This window comes from Misgurnus anguillicaudatus, chromosome 10, assembly GCF_027580225.2.
Source record: "Misgurnus anguillicaudatus chromosome 10, ASM2758022v2, whole genome shotgun sequence".
In the NCBI taxonomy this organism is placed as follows: Eukaryota; Metazoa; Chordata; class Actinopteri; order Cypriniformes; family Cobitidae; genus Misgurnus; species Misgurnus anguillicaudatus.
The window spans coordinates 8,082,092-8,092,982 of NC_073346.2; the positions used below are offsets into that span (position 1 = coordinate 8,082,092).

Here is a 10,891-nt window from a genome sequence, read left to right on the forward strand (position 1 = left end):
GAGGACGCGCTGCGGACCTAACAGCGTGACGCATCTTCACATCCCCATCAAACAGCGTATACAACACATATCTATCGCAGACAATTGCATCCTTATGCCGAAAGTTTTAAAGTTTTGATAGTTAAACTTTTATTTTCCTCACAGCTGCTCTTGTCTGCGCACACCTGACGCGCGCACACAGCTGTCTGTCATCAGTGTACGTGTACAGAGCGATCACTTTCACATCTTAAAGCTACAGTAACCTAATTCATCTCTAAATATAATCACTCTCTGCTCTTCACTGAAGAACTGCTGTACTTTATATGAATGTGTGTATATTTAATGCATTTAATTTTTATCAAAACATGTTTATTATTTTGTTATCATGTTATTATTTTGTTTTATAGTGCTACTTAGCTGTATTTTTTAAGTTATGAAGGTCTAAATCAAAACCAACCAACTGCAGTTGAATTGAAATTTATTGGAATCCACAACCAAAAAACGAGATTTCTGAACAATTAAAAAAATGGTGGTTATCTCGTTTTGCAACGAAACTCTTCATATATAGATACAGGTCATTGAAAGTGCTTGAAGCTATTTTATGCAAAATTCTAGACTGTTAAGCACACGTGCTAAACTGTTCGCTTCAAATGCTTATATCTTCTATATGTGAATGTTGATTCATACCAAAATGCTTTTTTGCATAGTTGGGTTTGACACATGAAAATGTCTGTGGTTACGTATGTAACTGTTGTTCCCTAAGAAGAGGGCTGCGTCTCCCTTGCCATACTTCCTGCGTCCCTGTAACGCCGTCTTTGGCAGTATTTCAGATAGCGATATAATTCCTGGCTCCCGCGTCACCCTGTCTTTGTTGTTAAGCTTCACCATTGGTTGAATTTGATATATACATTCAGACGCACTTACCTTTGGAGTCCTCAAAGTGTCACCGCAGTGACGCAGCGCGAGTTCCTTGAAAGGGAACTGTAACAATGTACCTTTAAAGGTAACATGAGGTAACCTTGCTCTCACTTGAAATGTGTCCCACATTTAGTCCTTAAATTTGAGGGTATTAGACCTGGAAAGTAATTGAAAGGTCCTTGAATTTGAAGTTAACTAAGGTGTGGGAACCCTGTATAGACCAGGCGTAAACACCTCAGACTAGCAAACCATCACAGGCTGGCTTCATAAACAAACTAAAGGGTCATCCTAACTTTAAAAGAACCTCATAAATTGAAGCTCATGGTTTTGACGCTTGGCATTGGAGTGATTTGTGCCTGATACTAAAGTCAAGTTTAAAAGCTCTGCAATTTGAAAGTCTTGTTCATGAGTTCGCATAAACATGTAATCAATACGGTAATAAAGCATCTTTTGGCGTGCTGTCCGAAAAGTACTCAAACCCAAAGTACTCCCCCCTCTTTTACTGGGATAGATTTCCTAACTGAAAGTTAGGTGATGGGGTGGATGGCACAAAATCTTGACTTCCATGTAAGGGGACCCTCTGTGTATGTAGATGAAAATGTCTCGTTTTAAGGCATTAAACACATAACGGTTCATTATGAAAGGTCTTTATACACCCCATATAATATAGTTTCTATATTATTTTGCATTTCTGTCAAGAGATCCTTTTAAAAATTACACACTGCACCTTTAATAATTACATAACCCGCACACATAAATATTGTTTAAAATAGTCAATTGTTCAAATATAATATGAACTCTTTCCCTAAAGTTATGGGAATAAGACCAGTTTGACAGAATCGGTCTATCAGTCTTTGACACACAAGTTGCTAATTTGAATTTTGAAGCTAAATTTTGTAGTAGCCTTCGATGTTGTCTAGGAAGGAAGCTCCCTTTGTTTTAAATTTTTTTTGAGTCGATCATGCTTCTCTCTCTCTCTCTCTCTCTCTCTCTCTCTCTCTCTGTTTTTAGGTGCCGTTGAGATCCCTGCCGCTTTTCCTCCCGTTCCCTCCTCACCTCACTTTTCTTTAACATCCTCCTCATCATCTTCCTCATCATCTGATCGATGGCCATCCGAGAGGCCCCGCCCACAGGGCTCTGGACCTCCTCGTAATGCCAGGATCCCTCCACGCACAGACCTCCCGTTGGACAGTCAGCCTCCTTTCGTGTGGCGTCGGGGCGCATTAACAGAATGCACTGCTAGCTGTGGCAAAGGTCAGAGGAGACTATTGTGACTTTTTTTCTCATCAATAGATTTGACACACGTTTTCACCACACACACACACGACTGATACAAGTTCAAACATCTTCAAACCTGAAGATAGAGGATTAACGGTGTGTTTACATCTAATACGAGAGCTGGCTGGCCAGAAAGCATGAACTCATTGCCCACTGACATATAAAGAAAGCCAAATGGGAAGAGCTGTGGAACACAGCGTGCTCGGCAGTTTCCTTGTGTATATTTAAAGGCGTTACAGCGCATTGCCAACAGCTCGTCTCTGTTTTTGATTAGCCTGATTTTTGAGCATAATTTTGATCTCTGCCGCCCCCCTGTGGTGAATTTATAGACTTTTGAATGGTGGTTTTTGTGTGCAGGCTCGCAGTACAGAGAGATTGTGTGTGTGAACAGACACACAGATCAGGAGGTCCACGAGAGGAGGTGTGACTCCGCAACCAAACCTTCACCGGAGGAGGAACTATGCAATATTCACCCATGTCCACCATTGTGAGTAATTGTGTGTGCATATCATGGACAATTTGAGGGGCAAACAAAAACATGTGGTCATGCATTTTTTTATAGTCATGCATATTTAGTAAAGCTATATTCTTAGAACGGATGTGTTCAAAATAACACACCAGTGTTAGTTTACGGACATTTTGTGTTACTTTTAACACAAAATCAACACAAAATGACACATAATGTGTTAAAATTACAAATAAAGTGTTAAAAGCATAATACAAAAAAGTCTAAAAAATGAAAACATCCTTTCTTAGAATGTATGAATATAAAGGGGACATTTCACAAAACTTTTTAAGATGTCAAATTTGGTATCCCCAAAGTAGGTATTTGAAGTTTTAGCTCAGAATCTCATCTAGATCATTTATTATAGTATGTTAAAATTGCCACTTTGTAGGTGTGAGCAAAAATGTGCCGTTTTTGGGTGTGTCCTTTAAAATGCAAATGAGCTGATCTCTGCACTAAATGGCAGTGCTGTGGTTGGATTGTGCAGATTAAGGGGCGGTATTATCCTCTTCTGACATCACAAGTGGATCAAAATTTCAATTACCTATTTTTTTACATGCTTACAGAGAATGGTTTACCGAAACTAAGTTACTGGGTTGATCTTTTTCAAAATTTCTAGGTTGATAGAAGCACTGGGGACCCAATTATAGCACTTAAACATGGAAAAGTCAGATTTTCATGATATGTCTTACAAAAATCCAGATAATTTACTCACTCCCATCTCATCCGGGATGTTTAGGTCTTTCTTTCTTCATTCGAAAATAAAAGATTTTTTTAAGGAAAACATTCCAGGACTTTTCTCCATATTCATGGGTACCAAAGGCGTCACTTCCGCCATGCGCACCGCCATATTTGTGTCCGTCTTGGCAGTGAACACAGCACATCAAATGTGCTAAATGATCACATTTATTAGTATAATTGAGGGCTTAACAAAGACAAAATGCTGTCTGTAAAATCTGGAGTTAGATGTCGGCTGCCAGCCATTGCCTCCTGTTGTTCTTGGTCGCGAAACAGCGCAAAAAACAACAAAATGTCAAATTTTGGGGATCCTGCATTATAGATGGGTTGCTCGGCGACGTCATCAGTGCTTGCGCACGCAACCGAGAGGCAGAAAGAAGAGACGTACCTTGTGTTGTAGGCTAGTAGCGGTGTCTGTAAGTCAAATTGACAAGGAGTTGTTGCGTGGATAATAGTACCAACAGAGTCAGTGATGGGTGCCTGATGTTAACATACCAGTAGATGCGACTATTACGTTACTAGCCTAACATTATAATGCATACATGTATCACAGTAACACTGTAAAAATAAAGACAGACAATAAAGAAAGCTTCAATAATTAAGGTTGTTGCAGTAGCAGACCAGCTCACCAATCGTGCTTTCTGCCTCCTGGATGCGAGCGCACCCTGTAATGTTTGTAAACCGCCAACCCATCTATTTGTCATATTCTGTATTAAATATTTCCAGAAATTAATATTTTTCTTAAAAATAAATAAAATATAATATCTGTCATTACAAATAGAGTAGACAACTTGGTGAATATTTTTGGCTTTAATTTACTAAAGCGAATAAACTCTATAGCACGCTGTATCCTGTTACCATAACAGCCTTGCACCCCACAGTTAACAGTGAATTACCTCTTCCGAGTACGCATAAAACCATTATCTCAACTATATTTCTGAAGTTATAATACGTTATTTTCATGAGAATACACATGCGAAATCTTTGTGAAACCTGCGTGGCGCACCTGCTGTCTCATAATGTATTACAATTTATTGTTTTGTAGACCTTAAGTTGCTGGGACACAAAAGAAAGTCTGCTGTCAATAACATCTCAGCGGTAACAAACGTGCACATGCCGCCCGCCTATCAGAACTGTGATCTCCTTTCAGGCTTGCACTTGAACGGTCACATACGCTCGTAATTAAGTCAAAATGTCCATTGGCTACAAAAAAAAAACAGTTTAGGGAGAAAGTGGTTAAGAACGTATGGATTCACGCATTACTGTAGGCTTTTAAAGTGACAGCTGTATGTCAATCAAAAAACAATCTGCTACTTAATCTTATATTCATTTGTCCGTTTTTCATTTATTTTATTACTTACTGTTTACTTGATTATTAGGGCCCGAGCACCGAGGTGTGAGGAGTCCCCTATTGTTCTTCAAGGAGTTATTATTATTGAATTACTTGAAATCTTTTTACTATTCATTTAATATTAGGCAAGCATTAATCTTTGTTTCATCTCTGTTTGAAGGCAATCCTTTATTCTGCTGATCAAACTCCTTTGGAATAGAATAAAATTGTAGTTGGGGGTTCCTCTGACGACTGTTGTCACATCCAACACCACAACATATCCCGGGGCATGTTGTAAAGTTGTTGTGAACCTCCTGGGAGTGTTTTATTGATCTTCATCTGGTAGTTGTGACTAAAGCAGAGCGCACAGCTGTGACCGGACACAAAAATAACGGCAACAAAACACATTGACGACACGTAGCCCGGATGATAGTGGACCTCAACGGTTTGCAGTTTCAAAGCTCTAAACGGTCTTATATAGCAAAACGATCATCATTTTTTACCAAAAAAGTTAAAAATATGTACTTTTAAACCACAACTTGTGTGACGTGCCTGCGTGACCGTTCGTATTACGTAATCACTTCGAAAGGTTACACATGACGTATTGAAAGCACACATGTACGGACCATTTTAACTCATTCGCCACCAGCCTTTTTTGAAAAGTTGCCCGCCAACATTTTTTGTGATTTTCACAAAAGTAAAAAAAAACTCCAGGAAAATGTTCTTCTAAAAATATATAAACATACAAATATATCAAATGAAAGAACAGACCCACTGCTTTTAAACAAACAAACAAAATGGGAAAAAACTTTCATCCTATGTATATTTTTTCTCTGCTTACAAACACTTAAATTAATATTTTCTTCAAAAATATATTTTTTAGCAACAAAGCTGAAATAATTGCATTTTATTGTAAAGGAATTTTGTTATTAAGGAATTATCAAAACATACACGGAGTGTAAAATTAATAAATAATTTTTTGCTTCAGTTTTTTTTATAAATTAGGTAAGTGCACCATTTAGTGGATAATTGGTATTACAGATAACCAACTAACAGGAGTACTATGAAAAGTTGCCTGTATCCACTTTTGTGTCTTTAAACGCTAGTTTTTTGGGGTCGACAGCTTATAAAAACTTATTTACAGATTAAACTTAAAAACAAAATAATACCTAAAAGCTGCTGTGTGACAAGGTGTACAGCCAACAAGCAAAAAAAACCCAGAAATAAGTTTTTATAACCTGTCGAGCTCAAAAAACGAGCGTTTAAAGACACAAAAGTGGAAACAGGCAACTTTTCATAGTACTTCTATTAGTAGAACTGCGTCCAATAGGGGGAAACGTAGTCGGCGATCCACTTTATTCTCCTTAAAGGCTGAGTTTTACGGCTCGACAGCTTATAAAAACTTATTTCTGGGTTCTTTGGCTTGTTAGCTGTACATATTGTCACACAGCAGCTTTTAGGCATTATTCTGTTTTTTTGTTATAAGCCAGAAATGACAAGGAGGCGGCCTCTCGCAATACAAAGTCAATGGAGACGTTTGGATTGTTTTCCCCCCCGGTGGGCGTGTTTTTCACATTTGCATAACTGCGCTCTGTCTCTATTGAGGTCCACTAAAGTCTACTATGTATATTGAGAAAAATCATTTTCCCTTCTTAAACAAAGAAAGACATCTTGGATGAGATAGAGGTGAGAAAATGATCAGAATTATTTATGAAAGTGAAATATTCCTTTAACCTGTATGTGCATGTGTGTATAGCTGGGATATGGGACAGTGGTCGGAGTGCAGTGTCTCTTGCGGCCGGGGGGTCCAGCAGCGACACATCCAGTGCAGACAGAGTTTTGGGAATCTCTCTACAATGGTTCACCCTCAGCGCTGTGCAAGTCTCACCCGACCCAACTCCACTCAGATCTGCCACCCTCGTGTCTGCTCCCACTGGGAGATCAGCACCAACTGGAGCGCGGTAAGACTGGGCGTGTACGTTTAGGTGTCCACTGAATGATGGGAATGTTTAATTAATGTTAGTGAATATATTTGTTTTCCCTCAGTGCTCAGTGGATTGTGGAGTTGGAAAGAGAACCCGGAGCGTTCGCTGCGTCAGTGACTTTGGAAACACTGTGAGTGACAGGGAGTGCAGTGACAGGCTCCGCCCACAACGAACCGAGGACTGTCAAATGGGTCCCTGTGTCACAAACTGGTACTTCACCGATTGGACGAGCACTGTGAGTACTTACCAATCAGATTCATGTTGTACTGCCACATATATGCTTTAATAACGAGTTATTCTCTCTCCCTATCAGTGTTCTGCGTTATGCGGGCCAGGCGTCCAGAGGAGAGAGGTGGTGTGTTTGTCCAGAGGAGGAAAGAGAGAAGGAGATTGCACGTCGGAAAAACCGGCTGATATGAAGGGCTGTAACGGGGGTCCCTGTACACCCATCAACCTCTGGTACACTGGACCCTGGGGACAGGTGAGACCGATTTTAGGTCAGAAAATTGCATTGAACTAAACATGGACATCTCACACTGGACTCATCTCTGTCCAACAGTGTAATGTCGCGTGTGGGAACGGAACGCAACGCAGGGACGTCATCTGTGTGAAGAAGACAGGAAGTGACTTCACAGTGATCAATACTAAAGAGTGTTCACATCTGGACAAACCATCACCAGTACAGACATGTGAACTGGAGCCCTGCAAACCGCAGTGGTTCACCACTGAATGGAGCGCGGTGAGAATGAAGTTACCTACCCATCACCAGTAACACATTTTTTTCTTATACCATCACTCACTTTGTCTCTCTCCTCCAGTGCTCTCGCTCATGTGGTGATGGCATGCAGACGCGAGAGATACGGTGTCTGACAGTGGACAAACAGCATAGCTCGGCCTGCGATCTCGAGTCTAAACCCGCACACGAGCAATCTTGTAACACAATACCCTGCAGTCCGTTTGAAGGTGTGTGCTTGTATGTTTGCATGTTTAGGTATGTGAATAAAAAGTATATATATATATATATATATATCAATAAATGTTGTTGATCTATTTGCAGATGAGAACTGTAAAGACAGAAGACATAACTGTGTAACGGTGGTCCAGGCTCGACTCTGCGTCTACTCCTATTACAAGACCGTCTGTTGTGCTTCCTGTACACAGAGTGCACAGAGGGCCAAAAGACAGTGATCCTACAAAGGTTAAAGGTCACCGTGTTCAGACCTTATTGTAATCAACTGCGGAGCCAAAACTCAGTGACTAGTTCATACATCTATCCCAGCCAATCAGAGGCTGCACCATATTTTAATGAAATTTCAGCAGAAAATGCCGATCTGAACTGAGATCAGGATCCCTTTAAATGTTACAAATACTGTGCTCACCAGTAGCTTTATCTCCATTGATGAAGACTGACCAGCAGTGCTAAGACGGTTTACTACACTATACTATCAGTGAGGATGCCAAAATACTCAATCATACCTTAAAATCGATACAGTATCCAAGCAAATGCACTGAGGTCACAGGTCAACATTCTTATATGGCACTTATATGAAGATAAAGTTTAACTCTAGAAGTTTCAATCATGCGTTTGTCACACATTCGTACGTATTTTATGAAGTGGCTAATTCATATTATTCGCACAACCACATTCATACGTTTTTGTACAAGTGCTTTCACCCTGTGGTGTTGGTAGGGGCGGGATCAGGGGTGTGGAATCATTATTGTTTTGATAATAATCGTACATATTTACACTTCATACGAATTATACAAATAAGCCAGCTCGTAAAATACATATGATATCCTGTGAGTAAAAGTTGACCCGAATGTTGGAGTTTAGGACGTGCCAAGTAAGTAAAGAATCATGGTGCATGCAAATTGCCATTGCTGATAATTACGTTTTACTCACGAATGTGAAATGTATTTATTTTGTACATATTTTATGTACTGTTAATGAAGAATAGAAATGAAATTTTCCAGGAAAAACATTTACTGTAGCAGGTTTATGAGGCGACAGGCTTGTGTGAACTATAGAGGCAAGCTACATTTCCCTTAAAGGTGCAGTGTGTAATTTTTAGAAGGATCTCTTGACAGGAATGCAAAATAATATAGAAACTATATTATCAGGTGTGTATAAAGACCTTTCATAATGAACCGTTATGTGTTTATTATCTTAGAATGAGACGCTTTTATCTACATACACAGAGGGTCCCCTTACATGGAAGTCGCCATTTTGTGCCACCATGTTTCTACAGAAGCCCTTAACGGACAAACTTTTTTTATTAAGTTGTCTCCGACGATGACATGTTTGTCTGGTGACGGCTACCGTAGCTTCTCTATGTTTTTTCAAAAGCGAGGGGTGAGCAGTGGACTGAGCCGTTGGTTGCAATTCACAACATCACCACTAGATGCAGCTAAAATTGACACACTGCACCTTTAACTCTTTATGAGAGCATTAGAATGAATACAGATCATAAATCAAACACCTGTTCATGCTTTGCTTTTTTTGTTATATTAGTGCTTTAACTGCACCCTATTTTTGAAAAGTGCCTTTTTGTCCATCTTTTTATACCCAATCACTTGAACACACATTTGTAAACATAATTTGAAGGATGTGATGGCAGCAACAGTCTTTTATATAAACATTATGGGGCGGTTTCCTGGACAGGGCTTATCCTAGTCCCAGACTAAAATGCATGTTTGAGCTGCCAAACTTGCACTGAGATATCTTAACATATATCAGTGCTATTGTTTTCACACAAGTATTGTTTTTTGTAAGGTTTGTTTGTAAAAATTACTTAAATGTCCTAATATAACTAAGGCCTAGTCCTGGATTAATCTAAACCCTGGTCGGGAAACCGCCCCTATATCCCCAAAACATTCCCTTTGACCTCAGTCCCTAATATGTCTTCTATCCAAATGATGGAAGTACTTTTGAATATAAATATTACAGTATATGTTCTCGTGTGTTTTTTACAATTTGACATATTTTAATCATTTCTGAGCTATAAAGAGCTCTCCGTATGAGATTCATTCTTTATTCTTTTACAGAATGAACTTGAGGTCAGTTTTAGCTGAATGTGTCAGTCATTATGTGTGTCACTAAGGATCCAGTTTGTTCAATGTTTTTTTTTTTTGCCCACAATGTAATTCATAAATGCCCATTCAAACACTCAGAAACCACCGGTTTTTATATTATTATTATGAGATGTAAATGTTTGTGCATTCCCTGTTTTGTAATATATAATCCAAAGTCCTGCTTCTGCATTTAAGACAGCATTACTAGTGTTTTGTATTAACTTTAAACACGTTAAACTTGCTAAGATGTAGCGTTATATATAAAGTGTCATTTTTCATCCAAAGCAACATACAGTGTGTCGGGATCAAGCTCTGGTTTAGATAATATCTAGTATTATTATGTATAAACATGTGAAACAGTTCATAGTTATAACCACTAGGCTACCACAACCTCTTATGCAAATGAAACAGTGTGTAAATGAGCAGAATGCGTAAATGAATATTGCAGAAGGGGTGGATTTCTGGTTCTGAAAAACTTTAAAATTGGATTTGAGAATTTGTATGTATGTTTGTTGTGTCTGAGAGTTTATGTATATATTCTGTATAGTATCACATACATTTAAACAATTACCTGATACTCTTTGAAAGGATAGAAAGATCATTTTATATATGAAACCAGAAACATAGCTATTTATCTATGAAAATACATATAATTTATTTTTTTTCTTAAATTGATCAGTTTTTGGAAATTCAAGATCAACTTGTTTTGATATATTTTTGTTGCTTTGTTATGAAATAATATGTGTGAATCATTATTCATAATAAACAAACCTAAAACTCCTGCTTTGATATCTGATTTGCCTTATTTAAACTTATTTAAATTTGGTATGTGTACCATAATTTACCAGACTTTTACCAGATCATTTGTCTATGTTTATGATTCTGACAGTGATTGTTACTGTATTTTGCCATAAGCCTTCACTGTGCCTATTCAAAGCTTGAGGGCCAACAAATAACTTCTAGATTTATAAGCAGCAATAAACTACATTTTAACATTTTATAATGCCTGGTCATACTTCTGTAATTTTGATGAAAATAACTCAAAAGTATAGTGTAACTCATTACAGTTCAGAGACAGTAACATTG

At 38.4% G+C, this 10,891-nt stretch overlaps 1 protein-coding gene across 2 annotated transcripts in view; it reads left to right on the forward strand.

Annotated features, from left to right (window-relative positions):
- Positions 1 to 10,586, forward strand: part of adamtsl4 (ADAMTS-like 4) — a 67,586-nt gene extending 57,000 nt beyond the window's left edge. For both annotated transcript variants that reach the window (XM_073871838.1, XM_073871839.1), the window contains exons 10-17: positions 1,909 to 2,151; positions 2,533 to 2,662; positions 6,505 to 6,709; positions 6,795 to 6,968; positions 7,047 to 7,214; positions 7,293 to 7,472; positions 7,552 to 7,696; positions 7,791 to 10,586. In XM_073871838.1, the coding sequence (XP_073727939.1) occupies positions 1,909 to 2,151; positions 2,533 to 2,662; positions 6,505 to 6,709; positions 6,795 to 6,968; positions 7,047 to 7,214; positions 7,293 to 7,472; positions 7,552 to 7,696; positions 7,791 to 7,921 (1,376 nt within the window). In that variant the 3' untranslated portion in view covers positions 7,922 to 10,586. The remainder of the gene's footprint in view (positions 1 to 1,908; positions 2,152 to 2,532; positions 2,663 to 6,504; positions 6,710 to 6,794; positions 6,969 to 7,046; positions 7,215 to 7,292; positions 7,473 to 7,551; positions 7,697 to 7,790) is intronic.
- The last annotated feature ends 305 nt before the right edge of the window (positions 10,587 to 10,891 follow it).